This window comes from Metarhizium album, assembly GCF_000804445.1.
Source record: "Metarhizium album ARSEF 1941 chromosome Unknown scaffold_6, whole genome shotgun sequence".
NCBI lineage: Eukaryota > Fungi > Ascomycota > Sordariomycetes > Hypocreales > Clavicipitaceae > Metarhizium > Metarhizium album.
Window position 1 is genome coordinate 42,193 of NW_024467580.1, and position 21,771 is coordinate 63,963.

The following is a 21,771-nucleotide window of genomic DNA, read 5'->3' on the forward strand; positions in this document are numbered from 1 at the left end:
ACCCAATCCTGTATCTTGCCTGCGGCTATCTGTTAGTGGGATGGTATTGATCTGAGCTGCCGAATAATCATGTCAAGCTCGAATAAGCGCGCCGCGGAGGCTGCGCCCGAAGCCAAGAAGAAGAGAAGAAAGACCAAATTTTTACACGACGATGAGGCTCTTGATATGGAGCTTGGCCTCAACACACTGTTCAATCGTATGGACAATCAGCTGATTGCAGATTACCTGGCACAAAAGCTTGGGCGATTCGGAAGCGACCTCAGCTCTGTTGAGCTCTCAGACCTGACCGTATCCGGTATGTCTGCATGACTCCGTGAGAGGAACTCGGAGAGCTGATCAGCACCACAGCCAACTCAATACAAGATACAACCTCATGGCAGGAAGACAGAACGCTCGACAATCTACCGAATTTCCTCGGAAAATTTTCAGAGGGCGAGGAAAGCCTCATGAAAGCCCCGAAGAAGAAGGGCTCGCCACGCACGCTCATCGTTGCTGGTGCTGGCTTGAGGGCGGCCGATATTGTCAGGTTTGATTGCCCCCATGCGGTGCATACAACTGCACGCTCCTTTACTCATACCCAACATGCTAACGGTGTCACAGGGCTGTGCGAAAGTTCTCGAGCAAGAGTAACGCCGTGGCGAAGCTGGTCAGCTCAAACAGGCCTGGTTGAATTTAGATATATGTGCCATCAAAGCTAACTACTTTGCAGTTCGCCAAGCACATCAAAGTAGACGAGCAGATCAAGTTTCTCAAAGAAAAAAGGACCGGAATTGGCGTCGGTACGCCCGCCCGTCTGATGGAGTTGATCGACAATGGTATGACCCGATGCCGTCTGGGCCGCAAATATATCCTATTAACGCTGACACAGGCGCCTTGTCATTGGATCATCTGCAAAGACTGGTCGTGGACGCCTCGCACATCGACAAGAAGAAGAGAGGCATCATGGACGTCAAGGATACCATGATGCCCCTTGCCCGGCTTTTGACTCGTCCGGAATTCAAGGAGCGTTACGGAGCCGACAAGAAGCCCTTGGCGTTGCTCTTCTACTAGATACCCTTCTGTTTTTGCGGCGTTGGTATCGTTTCATTCGAGGGACAGAAATATAGAAGTGCATTTCTTTCCCTGGCCCCGTTGATTGTACATGTGTGCAAATGTTGGAAAGACTCAATGTCGCCGAACGGCCTGCAGTTGCTTTTCACCGGCATCCTGTGGCAGCGCTTAAGCGAACTCGACTTTGGAATATGGAAGGAAGCTCACGAGGCCGTGCGAGTCAAGTGTCTGGTAGACTGACTGTCCCATCAATTGATCCGAATTCACCTTCTCCTTCGGCAACCGAGGGCCATGGAGCGCAAGAACGGCTCCTTCCCTCTGACTACACGCTTGCAAATCCTCATTCACTGGGTACTTGTTTTCTTCTGCTTTGTCCTCCGATGTTTCTTCTTCTTCAATTTCAACCCTCGTCGCTCATTTCAACTATCCCTCCACATTATCACGCTTCGGCGCACTGCCACTCATTTTTGGACTTTCTTGTAAACCTCTTTCGCTCTACCCATTTTTTGGTGACTATCGTTAATTACGACTAGCCATTTGGCAGCCCTTCACTTCTTAGAGCACGGCATCACCAACATGAGGATCACATTGATCGGTACACTTTTGCTGTTTTCAGCCTTGGCGCGCTGTCAACGGGCAGCAGAGCGATCAAGACCAGGTAGGTAACTATTTTTGCCTGCTCGGCAGAATCCGTGATGCTAATTGTGCCCATCAGCCTGCGTCACAGACTGTCAGAAGTCCCTTGCTGAGCATGGACTACTCAGGGATGGCATGAAGAGCACCTGCGCCACTCCCAAACTTCAACGTGTACGTTTGCTTCACCGATCCATGCCCGCATGCTGCTGACGGGTTGAAAAGGCGCACTTCCAGTGCCTGATCAATCTTTGCAGCCCTGAAAACTACGGTCGAGCCTTGGCATACTCAGTTTCCGCTTGCTGCGATACCGGCGTCAATATCATCCCCCTGCATCCTATCGAGGTTGACCTGCCTCCTGAGCACAAGCGAAGCCAGCAGCCTGAAGTGTTTGACAAGACATTTCCTGGCGACAAGTTCACGGATTTCAACAGAGAGTTCAGCTTGGCACGCAATTTTGCGGTTGCTTTGACCTGCAATGCTGGCCAAGACGGCGTCGTCACAGTGTCTCTGGTGTCCCCTCAGGCATCTATCGCTTCAACGGCGATGGCTAGTGATGAGGAAGTGTTTTCCGTGAACGGATTCATGGCTAGTGAGTGCTCCCACACGTCCTCGATGAGAAGTGAGAATCACCTTGCCAGTTAACACATCGAGGACAGCCGTTTTGTCTAGTGCACCGGCTGCAACGTCTGCATGTAAGGCTTTTCTCGTGGATGGATCCAGAGACCTTGAAACTCACGCTACAACGGACTGCGAATCTTCCAACAGCGCCCAGCTGAAGACTTCTGCAACATCAACTACGCAGACACATAGTACGCCTTGCAATTCCAATGAGTCCCCCCTCGGTAACGCCCCCCCGTTCACTGGATCCAGTGCCTCGAGACAAGGTGTGTCTACAATGAGCCAGACCTACTCGTCAGCTCCATGTACGTCTACTGCTTCAAAATTCGAAGACAGCCGAGCTCCCCCGCGGGCGACTTTGTCGGCACAGAACTCGCACCATTCAACAGCTGGGTGCACTTCGTCACCCCTTCAGACTGACGCTGGGTCTATTAATTGGTCGTCAGATATCGCAAATACGCCAACGACGGACTGCTCTGACGGATTAGGCCGCTCTACTACGCCGACGAGGCCCCAAACAACGACGTATGGATCCTGGACATTGGACTCTGGTAAATGGAGCACGAGCAAGCTCTCAGGCTCGGATACACCTTGTTTGTCAGATTTAGCACGATCCACTCAATACTCAAGTCCAACTTTCACATCGACTGCTACTATAAGTGAAGAAAGCATCGCATCTACGACTTGCACAGCTAGCAGTCAAGGCACAAGCTCGCCTTCTACCTCTAGTATGTGCTCATCGTCCACAAGAGCTAGGACATGTCGTGGACAATTTGAGACGGCTTCTACCAGCAATACAATGTCTAGCACTTCCAGGTCCGCATTCACTACATCTTCCAGTTTTGATGGAGGCTTTGACGCTTCACCGGCCCCTTACACCTTTTCACCTCGTCCTTCTTTACCACCAGCATATATTTCGCCATTGGAAGAATATGGATATGGCACCCCACCTCCTGTGTACGGCATTCCAACTCAAGGAAACGATGTTGACCAACCTCGATCATCAGGAACCTCACATCCGACATCTTCACTCGATAAAAGTTCTGATTTCGGATCGGGACGGCATACAGGAAGCCCAGCTGCGCATGATACCAGAAGGGCAGGGCCGACACGAATAGCACATGCTGCTCCATCCCACGCCAAGAACACAGACCTTGACGAAACAACAATCCCGGACATTTCCAACCCAGTTGAGGTTACTCTTATATCCTCCATTTTGGGAGAGGGGTGGGAAACCACAATCAAGACGATAAGTCAGGCTCAGGCTACTTCGCTCACTATGGCTTCGGTCTTGGCCTTGAACAGCCCAGTCGATGGGAGGCCCAATTCAACCACCTCGGAGCAGGGCTCTCAATCTAGTCATGACAAATTTGGACCAAGTAATGAGTTCAGCAGGTCTGGAAGTGTAGGCTTTGAGACGCCAATGCCAGCCATGTTTGTCGGAGGATCAATGACGACCAAGCCTAGCATATGTGTAGTGATAGGCACCGTGTTTTTTGCAGCTGGTTTTGCCATTTGCATCTTGTAAGGCATATCAGAAATTAATATGGGATAGGCGCCTTTGCGACAATGGTGATGGATCGCAAGGCAAGCTTAGGGATTTTTGTATGTCTGCGTTTTCAGTGTATATTTAGACATTGGCACAAGCCCTTACGGTACAATAATCTGTAACAAGTCTTTTTCCAAGGAGCTGACATTGACGGTGGGCTGCGTTTGTGGGTCGAACCACATGTCCATTAGGTTGAACAACTTGAAGGGTCGGCTCCACTAAAAATTTCTGGTAAGCTTCTGCCTCGCCAGAGTCTTGCAATTCGGCAACTCGCAACACTCGCGCGAGCCCAAAAACCTAGGAATTGGTTGCGTTCGGGCGGCAATGAAAAGCAAACGAGCTCAGGAAGCCACTACGGCGGCTGAAGATTTTCTTGCCGTCGATGACGCCCCAGTCGAAAAGAAGAAGCGCAAGAGAGGCGACGACGAGCCCACAGAGGTGAAGCGGAAGAAGGCCAAGAAGGCCAAGGAGGCCAAGGAGACGAAGGAGAAGAAGAACAAAAAGGACAAAAGTAAATATAACAAGGAGACCAGAAAGGAGAAAAAGAACAAGCGAAAGGATTTGCAGGATCTGCCCGAGGAGGACAAGGAAGAGGAGAATGGGCATGCCGCAGAGGCCGACACGAAAGCACGGCAAGCTCCGGACGTAGGCGACGAGAAGAAGGACGAGAAGAAAGACAAGAAAGACAAGAAAGACAATAAAGACAAGAAAGACAAGAAAGACAAGAAAGACAAGAAAGACAAGAAAGACAAGAAAGACAAGAAAGACAAGAAAGACAAGAAAGACAAGAAAGACAAGAAAGACAAGAAAGACAAGAAAGACAAGAAAGACAAGAAAGACAAGAAAGACAAGAAAGACAAGAAAGACAAGAAAGACAAGAAAGACAAGAAAGACAAGAAAGACAAGAAAGACAAGAAAGACAAGAAAGACAAGAAAGACAAGAAAGACAAGAAAGACAAGAAAGACAAGAAAGACAAGAAAGACAAGAAAGACAAGAAAGACAAGAAAGACAAGAAAGACAAGAAAGACAAGAAAGACAAGAAAGACAAGAAAGACAAGAAAGACAAGAAAGACAAGAAAGACAAGAAAGACAAGAAAGACAAGAAAGACAAGAAAGACAAGAAAGACAAGAAAGACAAGAAAGACAAGAAAGACAAGAAAGACAAGAAAGACAAGAAAGACAAGAAAGACAAGAAAGACAAGAAAGACAAGAAAGACAAGAAAGACAAGAAAGACAAGAAAGACAAGAAAGACAAGAAAGACAAGAAGGACAAGAAGGACAAGAAGGACGAGAAGGAGAAGAAGGACAAGAAGGACAAGAAGGAGAAGAAGGACAAGAAGGACAAGAAGGACAAGCAAGACGGCAGCGAGCCCCCGAAGCAAGACCAGCACGACGGGGAGAAGCCCGAGGAGACGGCGGCGGCGCAGGGCAGCGGCGCGCAGGACGCCAGACCGTCCCGCTTCATCGTCTTCGTGGGCAACCTGCCGTTCACGGCGACGGCGTCCAGCATCGAGGCGCACTTTGCGGCGCTGAAGCCCGTCTCCGTGCGGTGCCTGAAGAACAAGGACGACGACAGACCGTGCCGCGGCATCGCGTTTGTCGAGTTTGCCGACGCGGGGGCCATGAGGACGTGCCTGGACAGGTTTCACCACTCCGAGTTTGAGGGGCGCAGGATCAATGTCGAGTTGACGTGAGTTTTGGGTCTTGTTTGGGGGCGGGGGCGCGCGCGCGCGCAGATGCTGACTTTCTTCTGTAGGGCCGGCGGCGGGGGCAAGACGGCCTTCCGGAGGGACAAGATTCGCGACAAGAACAAGAAGCTGGATGAGAATAGGGGCAAGCGGATCGAGAAGGAGAGGGCTGCTAAGGAGGAGGGTGGCGGCGCGAGGGACGAGGGACACGGGGGAGGCATTCACCCCAGTCGTTTGGCCAGGAATCCGAGACTGGCGGGATGATTGATGGCCTGCGTTGCAGGAACCGATCGTGGCCTTTATGTTTTCTTGGACATTTCCAACTGGAAGGGTTGTGGGAACAAATGTTGGTCCCGTGGTGCCATGCTACAACGGCTTGAGGTAGATAGCCCGTGCGACGTAGATGAGGTTCGTCGTGTTATATGCGCTCGGGAGAGGGGATGGACTTTAAGCAGACATACAAAGCCTTGACAGATTCACTCACAGTACGATTACGATACACGTCGAACCATGCCTTGGTGCTATCTACAAGGACAGAAAAGAAAACAACACCAAAAAGGTGGGATATCCTTGACACTTAAGAGAGACAAATACAGACCAAAGGGGCAAAAAAAAATTTAATAATTTAGAAAAAATTACATGCGACCAAAAAACACCCCCATGTACCAAAAACTAGACGCCCCGAGCACTTGTTTGTTTTTTTCGACGAGCATACTAGGCTGGCGAAGAGAACATCTGTGCCTCCCGGTGGTCAAGTCGGCGAGCCACTAGACATGTACAGGTCGTCTACTGGACGACGGATGATATCGCGGTTCTGATCTGCCCCTCGCACTTGCACCAGCCAGCGAAAAAGGACAATATTGGGCGGTGACAAGGGCACCAGCGGAAAGCTTGGTCGCATTCGGCTGCTTGTTCTCTCAGGTTTCGTCCGCACTTTCGTCCGCCCCTATTGTTCTATTTGCGCTGCAAATGGGAGACATCATTCTTTATATCGTGTGTGCTGTTGCGTCCGCTAGAGGTGCTTCGTTTGTACATTCGTGTTGGAGCGAGGGAAAGAGAAGCTTCGGTCGGGGTCAAGCATCATCTTTGGAGTCCGATGCCTGGGTGCTTGTTCGTCTTTTTGCCACTGCTCACAGCCAAATAAAGATATTAAAGTGTATCTGTGATTGGAAAAAGAACCCTCTATCTGCGTGCTGTAACTGGTCTATTCGGATGTTTACAAAACGGTACATTTGGACCTCTTGGCCTTGGGTGGCGGTCGTGGATTCAAAACAGCGCTAGCATCAGAGCGAATTAGAATTGCATCTCGAGCGGGCCATAGCTTGGGCAGTAACACCCACTTACCGAATAGCTTCGTCGAATACGCCTTTCAGGTTGCTTTGGGTCAGAGCAGAGCACACAAGGTATTTGTACGCCCCGATTTCCCGCGCACAAGCCAAGCCTTCCCGAAACTCTATGGGTCGCTGTCTCTTCTTCTCCTTGAGTTCTCTTACTTCTTTTGAGGCATTGTCGAATGCATGTTTGTCCCCATTCTTTTCGGCATCATCTCTTCTGTCGTACTCTTCTTTCAAATCGAGTTTGGTACCAACAAGGATGATGGGAATATTAGGGGCATGGTGATCAATCTCGGGGTACCACTATAGATTGGCCAGCGGTCAGCATACGATACTCGCAAGCAATGTGAACAAGTTGAGCGTACCTTGGACCGAATGTTATCAAATGACGCAGGATTTATCAAAGAAAAACAAAGGAGGAACACGTCGGTTTGGGGATATGACAAGGGGCGCAATCGATCGTAGTCTTCCTGGCCAGCCGTATCCCACAGTCCCAAGCTGATGGGCTTGCCGTCGACCATTAAACTCGTCGTATAATTGTCAAAGCTGGTGTGCGTCAGCCCATGTCTCTTGCGCTGATTCGCAGCTGTGGGAAGCGACTTCCGGGACCGGCTCACACTGTGGGAATGTACTCCCCGGGAAAGGCATTTGTCGTGTATGAGATGAGAAGACATGTCTGCAAAGGGTCATCAGCCTCTGCGAGTCCCTTGACGGTTGTGGGAACAGGGTTGGGCAGGGACAAGTGTCGGTTTCGGGATGCGAACCTTGCCAACAGCACCGTCACCGGTCACGACGCACTATTTGAGAGGGATTAGCGGTCAGCTTGGGATCAAAATGAATCATGCATGAACGCCGCTTGAGCTGGAGCAGGCAAGCAAACCTTCAGGGATTGAACGTTGGGCTGGGCCATTCTGTTTTGATGCCGAGGATGACGTTCGGTACTGGGCAGCTTTGTCCCGATGCGAGGTTGTGGAAGGGGAAGTCTGAGGAGTCGGGGGGAGGTGGTTGGTGTGGATGGTGTGTGGTCGGTGGCGGCGGAGGAAAGAAGAGAAGGGTCGAGCGCTCGTGCTTCAGATGGCGAGGAAGATGCGGGCGGCTGAGCAGGCCGAGCCAAACAATAGGCAAGGAGAGCTTGCAAGTAAAACAAAGAATGGAGAATCGAGAGTCGAGAGTCGAGAGTCGAAAGTCGACGGTTGACAGTCGACAATCGCGGTCCAGGGGCAATCGGAAGACGAGGTCACGGTTCAGGCTTCACAGGCCACAGGCCACAGGCTTCAGGCTTCAGGCTTCAGGCGTGGCTTCGGGCCTCTGTCAGGAGCACGACGCTGCACGAGGGGACGAAGCGGGCAAGACGACTAGCAGGCGGTGGTGATTGAGTGAACGGACCGGGCCAGCCCAGACCAGACGCTCCCTTTGGCTAGAGGCTTCTGGTGTTCTTGATGGAGCCTCCCAGATCCCAGACAAGCAAAGCAGGCAGGCCAGGGTAACGTATGGCGTAACAGATTTGGCCCGGCTTTCTCCTCGAGACGCCCGATCCTGTGTGGATGATGTCTCGAGGGCTGTCGATTTGGTGCACTAGCGCCGACGTGGCTGCTCTCGCGGTGGAGATGGGCGAGGTGACCGGGCTCCTGGGTAATGGGAGCACTCGACTCCAGGTGAGGTGATTAGGGTCGATTCCTCATCAGTGACAGCGCTATCGGTTTCTTCGTACGGAGTCTGGTAGGGAGTACTCCGTACGGAGGAGTGTCTTCTTGGATTTGATGAGGTGGCGGTACGGAGTACAGGAAGCCAAGTTCCCCCCCAAGTATCCGAGGCTCGGACGCAAGTACTGTGTACCTAGGTGCGGGTACCTGGCACGCACAGCAGTAACCCAAGAGCAGCGCGTCATAATGCGTGCCGTTACGTGGCCGTCATGTACCCGGATCGAACTGGCCCCGGCACCGGTAAAGGCATGTGACAAGTCAACAAAAGCTGGCAGCGAACCGCCGGCCGTTCACGTCGTCTTCGACGTCCACGTCCACATGTCACCCAAACTTAAATAAAAAGCCCGAAATGGCCAACCACCAAACGAGGCTGCGGTTTACGTGTCGCGTCCTTCATTTGCCTGTCGGCATACGGAGTATCTGCATCTCATCATTGCATCGTGCATTGCCTTGCTGCCCATTGCCACACACTCTGAGCTCCGTACGGAGTAGAGTCTGAGCCCCTCTGGGGCTGCATCCTCCGTGCCTACAGGTACTTGGACGTACGCCGCATTTGGAACCTCAAGCAAGGTTCTTCACTTCATAGGTGCGCATGGTGGTCAAATTGGGAAGCCACGACCGCTTAAGCTCTTGGCGCTGCCTGAAACGACAATCGACACTGTGTCTCTCGATCTGAAGCAAAGCGCGACGCATGCCAGCCAACCAACCAAGACAAAGATCACGAGAGTCACCAGTTCATCAACCAAGACCATCTCGGCTAACCCCGCTGTGGAAAATGTCTTTACCATCCTCAGCCAAGCTCTAAACACCACCTTGAGCATCTACTCCCGCCAACTTGCTGCTGTAGGTGGTTTCCATCACGCTCTGCTGCTAGGAATCCATGCTTAACGGACCATGAAGCTGTCCCTGAAGGGCTCTAGGGGAGTTTTGATTGTGTCGCCTCAGCCACTCGAAGACGCGCCATTGAGAAGCGAGTTGTTTGACATGAAGGTGTAACGAGGCACGCTGCAATTACGACAGCCACACATCCTGCCAGGAACAAAGCGAAAATAAAACAAGCTCCCAAAGACTGCGTGCTCCGAAGTAACAGCGACGCATCCCCTTACACATTTTCCCATTTTGTCCGCGCCCATGATGTCTCAGATGAGATCACGGTCCAGCGCCTTAAAAAAGCTTCGCGCGAGTTCGGTCGAGCATCGGTTCCAACATCTCAACATATCGGACAACCAAGATGTCGGTGCAATGATAAAAAGCACGAACAGAAAGCCGACGACCCCCACAGCGCGGCGTAAATAGTTTCACCATTCGCCCAAACGATGCCACCTGCAATGTCTCTGCCGATTTTTCTGCCTTCTTTATTTTCCATCTAGGCTTCGTCCCTATTCTGCATGGTCAAATTCTCTTGTTTTTGTTTTTCCCAGCGGCCGTGGCCACCAGTTAACATGAATGGAGGCATCCATCCATCTCCACACGCCACACACGGACCGGCCCCGAAGGTGATGGAGGGATGTGACATGGCTAGCGAAGCTCGGCTATTGCCGACTACCATCCAACCCGTTGACACCAACAGAGGGGGTGGCTAGACACCACCAACAAGTCAATACCTCGAGCCGTCACGAACGGTAATGGTAGATGACTACTTGTACACGCAAAAATGCAGTCGTCCGCCGTGTCAACCTGCGTGTCGCCGGTTCATCGTCTTCTTCGTTCAGGCAGGTGAGCTTCCTCGTGTCGTAGTTGTGAAAAGAAGTAATCGATTTAGCATGACTACTTGTCCCCAATTGTCTTATAACCTCCAACCCAGACAATTTATCTCTTATTTGAAAACAAGACCTCTGGAAAGCATAGGTCGCCGACACCTTGATTTCCTCCATCTGGTATCCCGTCTCTCTTCGAACTCTGTGACATAAAAATGACGATATACCCGGTAGCTAAGACGAACGATAACTTGGCCTCCAACACAGTAGTAAAGGCCTGCCCGTCGTCTGCCTAAACAAAAGACAACCACCTCTGCTTGAACGACTGCTTCATCTTAGACAGCCACCTCTTTGCCCTGGAGCATGTCCCACGTGGCTGGCTTGGAAAGGTCGAATCTACCTAAGCCGTCGAACCGATGTTTAGCCTTTTTCTCGTCGACATAAGACATGGCTGTTCGTCGAATTTCTTCCCAGTCCTCTATATGAGAACCGAGAACACCCGGCGCAACAGAGACGAGACGAAAAGCCTCTTGAACCCAGGAAATGGAGTTCCAGCCTTCTTTGCTGCTACGCACAGGAACAGATCGCAAAATATCTTCAAGTCGATGTATGTCACGGATCTTTCCCACCACTATATGAGCTAATAGCAATGAAGACCGGTCCGACTCGACCGAGTATTCCCATACTGAGCTGGCGGCCTTTGGCTCACCCTTTATTACCAGTTTGTCCTTGACATGGTACATGGTAAGCTGCAGATCTGATTTGAGATGGTTGTTCGGCCCAGACAAAAGGGCCCAATGATAACTATGAGAATCTGGTTAGCAGGCACCTAGCTATGCTAGCCTTCAGAGTTCTTGTGATTCGCATACGAGTCTTCTCTGCGAGACATTTTTGCCGAGCTGCCGCGGACATATAGCCCGACATAAAGTCGAGGCTTGTCGTAGGTCAAATTATGCAGACACGGCAAAAGACAGCAAAGATCAGCCATTTCTTCGCAGCCGACAAGAAGATGGTGCCTCGTCAGTTGAAGGAACGAGATGTTTCGAGCAGAAAAAGGCGGCCCAAGACGAAGAGAGAGGCTCCGCGGATACATGCTATGGGCACTGTCGACACATTATCTACACGGGCAACCATCGGCTGCTGCAATTAAAAAGCAACAACGGGGTAAAATTGGAATCTGGATCTCGTGCTGCACAGGGGGAAAAGGCACCGCCTGCGCACATGGAGTACGGAGTACAGAACCGCTTGATCGGCCAGGGATGGAAAAATGAAGCTGGACAGGACAGGGGCACGCCTGATTAGTACTATGGCACAAGACTCGAACCAGGCTGACCATGTTGGCCTTACCAACATTGCCCCGCCGCCTGGCACCTGCGACCTGGCGAGTTCACACGGTGACACGAGGCTTGAGGCAACCAAGGGCGTAATTTTCCACGTTCCCGGTCCAGCCAAGGAGGACCTGGTCAGGTCAGGCCAACATGAGGGCCCGAGTACGTGCTCTGCACATAGTACTACGTATTGGCATGATTTGGTTGATCAGACCACCTGCAGATGGCCAGGGCGCGCATGATGGAATAGGACTCTGGGTACGGAGTATGCCAACAAGGCTTTCAACAGGGCTGTAGTCCTCTGCGATGGCATGGCTACGAAATGTAGGATGAAGGGAGTCTTGGATTGTGCATGCAACGACACTGGAGACGTGCAGAGAAATGGTTACATGTGAGTGGCCGTCAACTGGTGGGTATTGTGCAATCTCGGTAGTGATCCTACTGTTGGAAAGGATTTGACACATGCATAGTACCAGGACGGATTACGAAGCATCCCGGTCGTATTCAAGGTGCGGATAGACTGGTCACAATCTGGAGCCACGACGCGCGGGAGCCGAGGACGGGAATAATACTGCAGACTGCGAGTTGCGGAGAACCTGGGTCATTGTCAGTCAATTGATGAATTGTAACTGCCGTTGGCCCATGTCTTGTTGGTGGGTCGAGTCTCCCTCATGCTGGTACGTTTGCTGGTGATGGATGCTTCGAAGTCGGTACAAAACATTGCATTAATCTAAACGTATGGCACAAGGCCGGCAACCCAGGAATGGAGCACCAAGCCCAAGGGGGGGGGCGGGCAACTTCGGAGCCATGTCCGCCGCCTACGTACTACGGATGCATCTCGACTCTTTCTGAATCGTAATAGGAACGAATACGTAGTCGGTTGTCGTTGGCGGGTTCGGGTGTCAGTCATCCCAATTCCCGAGGGTCTAGAGATGCCACGCAAAAGTGGCAAGCAAGCGCCTACAGGAACAGGCAACTACGTACTTGATCCGAGGGGAGATGAGACGAACGTCAACTCTAAGAATAGACGTAGCCGTGGTGGCTCAGCGCAATGGAGGGATAAGCGCGAGGGGGGGTTCTCAGGTGTGCCGCAGATTGGTGGGTATCACAGATGCGGATTCTGGCCTCTGACGAGCGACATCACATGAAGCAAGTTCAGGACTCCTTGTGGCTCTCGGATCAACTCGTCGGTTACAGTCGATGTTGACGTGTTTGTCCAGTCTACCCCAGGTGGCTGGGGCGTGTGGATAGTAGACATTACAGAGTAGGTACGGAGGCCTGTGTCTTTTCTTCTATTCTACGTGTTGTTTTTTTATTATTGTTATTTTCATGTCACCGGAAGGCGTGAAACGGCGAGGTGTTTTCATAGACTGTGAACCCAGTACTACGCTTCCGCCCTTGGTCAACATTTCAACGACCATCCGTGGGAACCTTCAGCAAGCTGATCAGGCCATCACAGCCCTGTTTGGTTTACCACCGGGGCCATTTGACGCAAATGGCGAGCGTCAACGTGGAAAGAAACGACCATGTTGTATCTCCGGCGCCGCCGACGCACTCATGACCGCGAACCCACTCGAGCGCTTCATCCTAACGTTCGCCGACGCCGAGCTCCGAACTTCCAAGATGGAAGCAAGGGTGACCAAGTTTCTTTGTTCTGTCAGCAACCAGCTCCCGCGTGGAGGCGGGTGCAACGCCAGCTTTGAGCTTTCTGTTGTAGCGTCGGTTCACTCGGCGTCTCAACATGTCCGTGTCCCTTGAAGGCTCCAGCATGCAAGACGGGTTCAAACCCAACCTCGTTGGAGGTTCGCGGCCACGTCAAGACCCGGGAACCCGCGCCTCAAGTCGGGCCCGCGCGCCCGACAGATGAGACTGCTGGCCGGACAGTCCTGCGAAAGTCGAGTCGGAAAGTGATGTATCATATCCTTCTGCTTGGGGAACAAAGTTGGTTTGTAGGGGAGTCTCGCGGTGTGTTGACGGATACTACTGAGTTCAGGACGTCTCGGAAGCTCGTCAGTGGTGGCATGGCGAGTGGCCAGACGCGTGATGAGCTTCGGTGCCTTGAGCTTGATATCAGGAAGTGGAAGTGGATGATGATTGCCAGTTTGACGTTGGTAAGACGACTCGTGCGCATGGCGTCAAGTAAGTTAGGTACTTACTGAAGTATCCTTCTTATACGGAGCGGTACGTGCCTAAGAAGTACTTGAGCAGCTAAGTACCAAGGTACTCGAATCGGCTGTCATGGTTTGTAGCTCCTGGCGGCTCAACCAGGCATGCCTATTGTGCTGGGTGCTTCAGTACTTACTAAGTACCTAGGAGCCCCGCCACCCGAGTACCGAGATACATAGGCGGCGCCCCGAATCTGTGGGTTCTCGAGGTTGACGGCCGCCCCGCCCCGCCCCGCCTCGCCTCTCGAGCTCCAACATCTCAATCGCGTCCTGCGATCTGCGGTCCGCGTCCTGCATCATCCGCATCCGCATCCGCACCCGCACTCACGTCGTTAAGTTCAAACAGCTCACTCACTCCTGCTTGGACCATCTCTCTTTGCCGTACGCCGACTGCCATAGGCCTATCCCGGCATGGACTCCACCGAGTCGTCGCCCCCAACCGTAGATTCTTCGCGTACCAAGACTCCCTCACGAACGCCTGCCGCAGCCCGAACCCCAAATCCCCGTCGCGCCGTCAGCGCCGATCCGCCCTCGTCACGTCGCTCTGTCCTTCATACGCCGCTCGACCGTACCGCCTCCCGGGAACTTCTCAACTCCGTCCGACGCGGCGTCTCAGCATCCGGCGGTCATCGCAACAATGCCCCGACGCCTCACGCCAAAGCCGCGCGCCAGGCCCTCCATCAGCGCCGCAATGCCCTTCTCACCCCGGGCAAGATGAAGCGCCAAAGCCTGGTAGACCAGAGGGAAACCCCGATGGGTCTCTTGGGACGTCTGGCTGGCGTGCTGGCCCCCGGCAGCAAGCCCATAGTGTCGTCGTCCCCGCCGCAGGACAAGCGCTCGAGCTTCGCGCCAATCCAAGAGGAAGATGATGACGAGGCCGACTTGCCCCGACCGCGTCTGTCGCTGCCAATTGACCAGGAGGAGGATGAATCTGACTTGGTGCCACCGCGTTCCTCGGGCTTGGAATCACAACACACAGAAAACACCCTCCCAGTTGTCGAAAAGCCTCGACGGGTGTATGGCGAGCAGCCGAGCAGACTTTCCGCGCCAGACTTTGGCGCCGGCTTCGACAGTGATGCCTTTGATCCCAACGAGGTCACCACGGACATGGGGAGAGTATCGGATTTCTTCCCTGGGACGTTGTTGGACAATTTACGGGCTCAGGCGATTGCGGGTGGCAATCAAACAATCAATCGGTATGGTGCGGTTTGCTGGCTTTTTTCCCTCCTTCTTTTGTGCCCTCGCTTCTCCTCTAACAGAGAACCCCGACATGGCGTAGGATCGACGATGAGTCGAGGCGAAATACAATCAACAGGCGCGACAGTGAATTCGGACTGCAAATACCACCCGGCGCGGACGAAACGACCTTTATGATGTCGGAGCCGCCAGCAGATGGCGGTGATACGTCTCCGCTCGTGCGTGAAGCATCCATAGCTGGGACAGCGGCGAACCACGCCGCCAATCAGGCTGGCATCGGGGACGTCACGCTGACAGGACCCTCCGGTCCAGACGTCGACGACGACAAGATGGTGGACATTTACAATGACCCTGATCCGGTCCCAATCACACAGGCGGAGCCGAGACGTGCGGAGGACAATGATGACGAGGACGAACTCGAGCCATACGCGGAGGAAATCGAGGACCGATCTGCGGATGAGGAGGGACCAGCCGAAGCGTCGTCGGTGGCAAACCCGCCGAGGGGGCTGTCAAAACCCAAAAAACGCCAACGGAGAGTGTCAAGGCATGGCGTAGAATACCCGGCGCTGCCGCCGACGTTTGTCAAAAGAGTAGCCCAGACAGCCCTCCAGTCCTCGGGGCTCAGTAACCCACGGATATCGGCCGATACGCTGACGGCGCTGACCCAAGCGTCGGAGTGGTTCTTTGAGCAACTGGGGGATGATTTGGGTGCCTATGCGAACCACGCAAAACGCAAGACCATCGAGGAGAGCGACATGGGTACGTTGATGAGAAGGTATGTCTTGCGCCGCATTCATATTTGGGGAGGTGATTGTCCCTGCAGGCAGTTTCTGACCGCGCACAGACAACGTCAGATTACTTCTGAAAGGACCATGTTTTCGCTTGCGCAGAGACATTTGCCGAGGGAGCTGCTGCAGGAGTTGAGGATGCCCGTGCAGAGCGTGGGCGCGCGCCGCAAACGGCTACGAGATGATGAGACGACGGAGGCCAGCTCGGAGATGTCGTGAGCTCCTCTGGCCCGCGGTTATAGATTACATCATTGTGGATGGGGTGCGTCTGCTGTCATGCAAGGACACCGTCTTGCTGGGTCTTTTTTTTTCCCTTTCTGTTGTGTTTTGTCTTGCCTACTGCTACAAGAATACCCCTGCTGGCCGGCCGACACGGCTGGCTCACGTGTAATTACAGTCCTTTGGCGGCCTGAAGACGGCGTGTAATGGTGGACGATGGCCTTTTGAGAACCATGTACAACATGATTGCTGTGGCAAAGGACAGGCCGTACCTGTGCGTGGTGCAGTGTCAGCAACGGGGATGGATCTGGACGAGCGACGAACGCCACGACGAAGCTGAGCTGAGCTGCATGGGGAGGGGGACGCGGCACCGAGCGTACCAGGTGAAGATGTACTGGGCGTGGTTGTTTCTCAGATTGACTTCTGCCGGGCGTCCGTAGGGGATGCCCCTCGCCTCGTGGTCGGCCATTCGTATGTAGTCGGGTTCTGGGACAGGTCAGCAGGCCGCCGTCTGTCTGTCTGCCTGTCCGTCTGTCGAGGAGAGGAGAGGCCGCACGTACCCATGGTGACCTCGACCCAGACGGGCTGGCTGCCCGTCAGGCCAGCCATCTGCTCGACGTCGGGGAAGTAGAACTGGCGCCTTTCGGGGCGGTTGTCGGGCGTGAAGAGGTTCTTCTTCCAGAGCTCGCGCAGGAGCCCCTGGACGGTGACGCGGCCGGCGGGCAGGCCGTCGGGGCGGGAGGCCTGGAGGCGGTGCGCCCTGTCGATCCAGCCCCTGTTGACGAGGATGGTGGAGGCGGCGTCGCGCTCGAGCGGCGTGACGACCATGTAGCCGTCCTTGCCGTCGCGCGTCCGGGGCCCGACGAGCATCTCCTGGTCGTGGCGGAAGGTGCCGGTCACGCGGACGCGGCGGTAGTCGAAGTCGTGCAGGGCGGAGGGGTCGACGGACGGCGGCAGCGGCAGCGGGTCGCGCGCAAGGCGGTCCTCGAGCCTGGCCACGAGGTCCGTCTTCCACGAGAGCCGCTGGACCTGCCAGGTGCCGAGGGCGAAGGCGGTCGCGGGGATCAGGGCCAGCAGGAGGATGCCCGGGCCGTGGCGGCGTCTGCCGGCGCGGACGAGAGGCGGCGAGGGCGGCCGAGGCTGCCGAGGCTGCTCATGCTGGTGCGTGGCCTGTGGCCGCGGCGGCGTCGGTCGATGCACGGAGCGGAGCGGTGTGTCGGAGGCAGAAGAAGAAGAAGATGATGATGATGATGACGACGACAGACGCGGACGGGTGGTGGTTCGGAAAGTCGTGGTGTTGAGGCGCGCGCCCCACCCGCGTCTGTCTGTCTGTGGATTGGATTGGATGATGGATGACGGATGGCTCACGACAATGCTCACAAGTCGCGAGGATGCTGGTGTCATCCGTCACCCGTCACGTTCAAGTCACGACCTCGACGTCGTTGCGCAGACACGTCGTCACACTCACGCCGTCGAGTCCAACTTTAAACGGACATGCCGTGCAGCTCGGCAGAGCTACAAGACACGTCGTGTATTGGCAGCTATTCCTCCGACTAACCAACCCCCTCCATCTTGTCCAACGATCAGAAACCTCGTACATGAAGGTGAGGCATGAGCCTGCATCTTGATCCCACGCCTACCGCCGCGTTCCACGGCACCTTGGCCTCGAATCTTCCCGTCATGCCGGACCGGTGGTAAGGGCCGACGCGGAACGGAACCCCGGCGCTTTCCGGCCCCTGGGGACCTAGATGAAAACGCAGTCGTAGTTGAGCTAGGGTTGATTGATTGACGTGTCAGAGATCACAGCTACGAGTTTCGGCGCAAAGACTTACGGCAAAACTCCTGAGGCCCGAGTAGCATTTGCACTATAGGCACCTCGTCAGCAACCGTGTATGTGTGCTTCGCATGCTCATCAGGCACACGCAAAGGAAGGGTCGTCGGCCGTTGCACTCACACCGCCATGTGCTCTGCAGCGATGGCTGAGGTCATCACCGGGCTGTCATTGTCGTGTGTTAGTGAATCATCAGGCCGTCTGCCTGCCTGCCGTCCAGCAAAGGGCGTGGGCGTGGAGTCGCTTACTTCGTCGCCAGTCGATGTACAACTAAGCTTATCCTGTGTTTTGTCCGGCTGTCGTATCAGTCTCGGGCAATCCTTGGTCATGGGCGTCAGGGGGTTCCGTTACATCGCGTTGCTCGCAGCTGAGTCTTCCAAGCGAGTCTCGCAGAACGTCGTCTACAGTCTGGTGTCGAGAACAAGGGTCAGCTTCCCCTTCTTCTTTTCCTCTTTCCTTTAAGCAACCCGTGCGTACGACTGACTAGTCGCGGCATCGGCGTACCAGTTCTACCTGTGCCCAGGGCGCTGCCAGGGCCAGCGTAGCGAAAGTAGCCAAGATGAGCTGTGTGTACTTCATTTTTCTTTCCGTTACGGGTTGGCGAGGGACAGACGGGGGGAACGGCTGAAACGCTAGTGAGAGAACCAGATGGCCAAATAAATGTCGGTTGGACTGGAATTTCCTCTTCGCCTTGGAACTGGGCTCTTTATACATGCCAAATGCCTGCGGGTTCTACTCCGTACTTGCGCGCGGTCCAGATTCAGCTTGTGAGCGTCAATCCGAGTGCCAAAGTTGCACACGTATAAAATTAAAGTTTACATTCCTTCGCTCAGGCCAGACGGGGTCCCTCATCACGCAGCAACCTGGGATTAAAAACGGGACAATGCAGACGCAGACGGAGACATTGGAGCCGGCTAGTCAGCAGCCCAGGTTATGCGGCGTGAAACGAGGCTGCAGAGACGTTGCCATGCGCCGGGCGATATGTCACTTTAATTTTGCGTTTTTGAGGCCAACTTTCGACAAAATCTCCGCCGACACGAGGCGGGTGCTGCGCGCTCCGTACATTCATTCGGAGTGGCCGCAACTGTGCACTTTTTGCGGGACCTTCATGACGCAGATGCAGATGCAGGTGGAGATGATGGAGGTCCGATATCCTGGATATCCTAGTCGTGGGCTGGAGCACGGCGAGTTGCGCCACTCTCGTATTCCCATTGGGCTGATGTTACGGGGGCTGAAGCAGTGATTTGTAAAATATCCCAAGGCTTGGATCAAAACTCGCTCCGGATAGTGTAAAGCACACGTCGCTGAACGTTGCCAACGGCGTCGGCCTTGGTCGCTCCGGATATGGCTTGCAAAAGCCCTGGCCTATGCCTCGGTTTTGCTGACTGAGTACTCTGTTGCTAGAGATCTGCAAGGCTGGCCGGAGTACCATGCCCGATACCCCATGGCATCTTCTCTCTCTCATCCACGCGGGCTAGCGCTGCTCTCCATCCACTCCATCGTTGCCTGGGTCCGCAAACCGGTGGAATATTCCGTGGCGTCATCCGAGCATGGACGCTGCGGCAACGTTGCATGTATGTATACATTAACAAAAAGCCTTTAATTGTATAAGAAAAAGAAAAGAAAAGAAAAAGAGAGCTGTGTCTGCTCTTGTTATCAAAGGCGACCCATCATGCCGTCACACCAAAAAACGGGTGTGGCCACGCCACATTATTTTGTGCGGTATGCCACCTTATATGATGGGTCCAAACCAGTTCTCTGGGCCCGGATTAACTCTTACGGCCGATCCGCCGCTCACCGCCTGCCCGAGGCGGTGGCCCACGCAACCTCGTGTCCAAAGCTTGGAAGCCTCGAGACGGCAAGCTCTCTGTTTTTGTATACTGTTGCTCCTTCACCTTGCCATGAGATGAGATACGACGCCATTTCCATCCTACCAGCTCATCCCTGCCATTGATCCGTTTCGTTCAAGCCCGTTTGCGGCCCTAACCATTACTGTCGGCCCGCCCCTTCGCCCGCCAACTTGGCGTTTGAGCATCCATCGCCCGGGCAGATTGCCACATTGCCACATTTGTGTATGCCCACTCCTTCATCGGCCAGCTCCGTCTCGGCTAGCCACCATGTTCTACGAGGGCTCCCTCCAGGAAGGGATTTCCGCGGCTGTTGGACAGCAGAAGATGGTCTTGTGCTTCGTGACGAGTAGGTCTCCTTGGCAATATATGCCCGGGTGGAGCTCCTTTGCTGACTCGGCTAGATGAATACGACGAGAGCAACATCTGGGAAAGTGACTTCTTGCAAGATCCCTCAGTACGCCGCCCTTCCAAAACATGGGGGGACGAGTGGTCCCACTGCTAACTCGCACCAAGTTGGTAGCCGTGATTGCCAAGCAGGCCGTGGCCTTGCGCTTGAGGGCTGGCTCTGAGGAAGCTGGCTATCTCGCCCAAATCTTCCCGCTTCCTCAGACACCTACAATTGTCATCATGAAGCATGGCGAACTCAAAGAGTACGTAGCTGCAGGGACTACCAAAGACGAATTCCTCCGTCGAATTCGAAACTCGTTCAACGTATCACCACCTCACACGGCGCAACCTGCCTCGGATGCGCTTTCGTCCTCGCCCCCCGCCTCGCCTCACTCGGGTGGCACTCTACCGACAGTAGAGCAATCAGAAAACGTACGGCGTGTCCTGGAAGAGCGAGCTGCGAAACTCGAAGCCGCCAAGGCGGCTGCCGAACAAAAGGCCAAGGAAGACTTGGCGAGGAGGAGGGCCAAGGCGGCAGCGGAAGCTAGTGAGGGTGCGCAGAAACAAGCCGAATTGGCCAGGAAGAAAAAGCAGCAAGAAGTAGAGGACCGGAGGCGTATTCTGAAGCGCATCCAGGACGACAAAGAGGAACGGCGTCAGCGGGCCGCGGAACGAGAGCAGCAAAGGATGGAAATCCACTCACGATCTGACTCCTCCCTGCCAGTCGGCACCGCGTCCCCATTGAGAGCGCCAACGGTGGCCAGGAACAGCAATCTTACTTCTATTCAAGTGCGACTGTTTGACGGCTCGACGGTCCGATCGCGGTTCAAGACTTCGGATCCTGTCAAGGAGATTCGAAAATGGGTCGACGAGAACAGGACCGACGGCCGACTGCCCTACACGTTCACGCAACTACTCACACCGCTACCCAACAGATCGATTGACGAAACAGAAGAGGAAAAGTCGCTAGGAGACATGGGCCTGTCTCCTTCGTCTACTCTTATTCTGATCCATGTCCAAAGCTATTCTTCGGCATATGACGGCTCGTCACAAGGGGTCCTTTCCTGGATTCTTGGTTCAATATTAGCTTTTCTCGCCCGGCTCCTCGGCTTGATTGGTCTTGGTGGAGGTGGTGGCCGCAACAGCCACGACATGGCTCCTCAAGAGTCAGATGTAGCCTCTGCACACGCCAAGAGCCGTCGCGTCCGCGGGTTTGAGAATCCCGATGATCAAAGACGGGACCACCAGCTGTATAACGGTAATTCGGTAAGCATTGTTCTGCTGGTGTATCGTTGCGCTGGCTAACGCAGTCGCAGTTGAACTTTGAGCCCAGGCCTGACGAGGATGAATAGCCCGCCGAGATGTGGCAACGTAAAAGCGTAATGTATAGCCAGTCACAGGATGCCAAAATAACATGCATGAACATATTGCCGGACTTTTTGCATTCAGCAAACATGGAATAGGGCGCGGAGTTGGATACTCTGCCGGTGCAGGTCCCACCTCGTTGCTCTTCCTCAGTCCGTCAAATATGGCCCTACATGCCGAGTAGAACAAAGAGTGTATCGTGGTGATGTACATTCGCCGTGCAAACCGAGACCCCTTGCTAGGACATCAAGGGGTGACATTCTCCCAGTAGCAAATACCGTCTAATAATACAACGCAGTAACCACCGAGCCCGCGTCGGTGTAGCTTCTCCAGACAGGCCTGTGCTTGTATACCCCGGCCACTGG

The 21,771-nt window shown here is 54.1% G+C and overlaps 9 protein-coding genes across 9 annotated transcripts; 6 read left to right on the plus strand and 3 right to left on the minus strand.

Annotated features, from left to right (window-relative positions):
* Positions 1–69: 69 nt before the first annotated feature.
* Positions 70–1,050, plus strand: MAM_03144 (DNA/RNA helicase, DEAD/DEAH box type; the record flags this gene model as incomplete). The annotated part of the gene is made up of 5 exons (XM_040821943.1): positions 70–295; positions 349–526; positions 601–646; positions 710–815; positions 869–1,050. The coding sequence occupies 5 exons, from the start codon at positions 70–72 to the stop codon at positions 1,048–1,050; spliced, it is 738 nt and encodes a 245-aa protein (XP_040679748.1).
* Positions 1,051–1,626: 576 nt separating this feature from the next.
* On the plus strand, positions 1,627–2,724 carry MAM_03145 (Protein kinase-like domain protein; the record flags this gene model as incomplete). The annotated part of the gene is made up of 5 exons (XM_040821944.1): positions 1,627–1,708; positions 1,766–1,857; positions 1,909–2,275; positions 2,343–2,495; positions 2,591–2,724. 5 exons carry the CDS (start codon positions 1,627–1,629, stop codon positions 2,722–2,724), a joined length of 828 nt encoding a protein of 275 aa, XP_040679749.1.
* A 1,453-nt stretch (positions 2,725–4,177) lies between these two features.
* MAM_03146 (RNA binding protein) lies at positions 4,178–5,806 on the plus strand (the record flags this gene model as incomplete). Its single annotated transcript, XM_040821945.1, has 2 exons — positions 4,178–5,544; positions 5,611–5,806. The coding sequence occupies 2 exons, from the start codon at positions 4,178–4,180 to the stop codon at positions 5,804–5,806; spliced, it is 1,563 nt and encodes a 520-aa protein (XP_040679750.1).
* A 1,076-nt stretch (positions 5,807–6,882) lies between these two features.
* Positions 6,883–7,397, minus strand: MAM_03147 (RacA; the record flags this gene model as incomplete). Its single annotated transcript, XM_040821946.1, has 2 exons — positions 6,883–7,179; positions 7,242–7,397. The coding sequence occupies 2 exons, from the start codon at positions 7,395–7,397 to the stop codon at positions 6,883–6,885; spliced, it is 453 nt and encodes a 150-aa protein (XP_040679751.1).
* A 3,214-nt stretch (positions 7,398–10,611) lies between these two features.
* MAM_03148 (uncharacterized protein) lies at positions 10,612–11,165 on the minus strand (the record flags this gene model as incomplete). Its single annotated transcript, XM_040821947.1, has 2 exons — positions 10,612–11,080; positions 11,146–11,165. The coding sequence occupies 2 exons, from the start codon at positions 11,163–11,165 to the stop codon at positions 10,612–10,614; spliced, it is 489 nt and encodes a 162-aa protein (XP_040679752.1).
* Positions 11,166–11,582: 417 nt separating this feature from the next.
* On the plus strand, positions 11,583–11,854 carry MAM_03149 (uncharacterized protein; the record flags this gene model as incomplete). Its single annotated transcript, XM_040821948.1, has 2 exons — positions 11,583–11,766; positions 11,817–11,854. The coding sequence occupies 2 exons, from the start codon at positions 11,583–11,585 to the stop codon at positions 11,852–11,854; spliced, it is 222 nt and encodes a 73-aa protein (XP_040679753.1).
* Positions 11,855–14,180: 2,326 nt separating this feature from the next.
* Positions 14,181–15,831, plus strand: MAM_03150 (Histone-fold protein; the record flags this gene model as incomplete). The annotated part of the gene is made up of 3 exons (XM_040821949.1): positions 14,181–14,965; positions 15,049–15,725; positions 15,821–15,831. The coding sequence occupies 3 exons, from the start codon at positions 14,181–14,183 to the stop codon at positions 15,829–15,831; spliced, it is 1,473 nt and encodes a 490-aa protein (XP_040679754.1).
* A 314-nt stretch (positions 15,832–16,145) lies between these two features.
* Positions 16,146–17,377, minus strand: MAM_03151 (surfeit 1; the record flags this gene model as incomplete). Its single annotated transcript, XM_040821950.1, has 4 exons — positions 16,146–16,245; positions 16,354–16,459; positions 16,534–17,302; positions 17,354–17,377. 4 exons carry the CDS (start codon positions 17,375–17,377, stop codon positions 16,146–16,148), a joined length of 999 nt encoding a protein of 332 aa, XP_040679755.1.
* A 2,544-nt stretch (positions 17,378–19,921) lies between these two features.
* On the plus strand, positions 19,922–21,393 carry MAM_03152 (UBX domain-containing protein; the record flags this gene model as incomplete). The annotated part of the gene is made up of 4 exons (XM_040821951.1): positions 19,922–20,000; positions 20,056–20,108; positions 20,168–21,307; positions 21,358–21,393. The coding sequence occupies 4 exons, from the start codon at positions 19,922–19,924 to the stop codon at positions 21,391–21,393; spliced, it is 1,308 nt and encodes a 435-aa protein (XP_040679756.1).
* Positions 21,394–21,771: the final 378 nt, after the last annotated feature.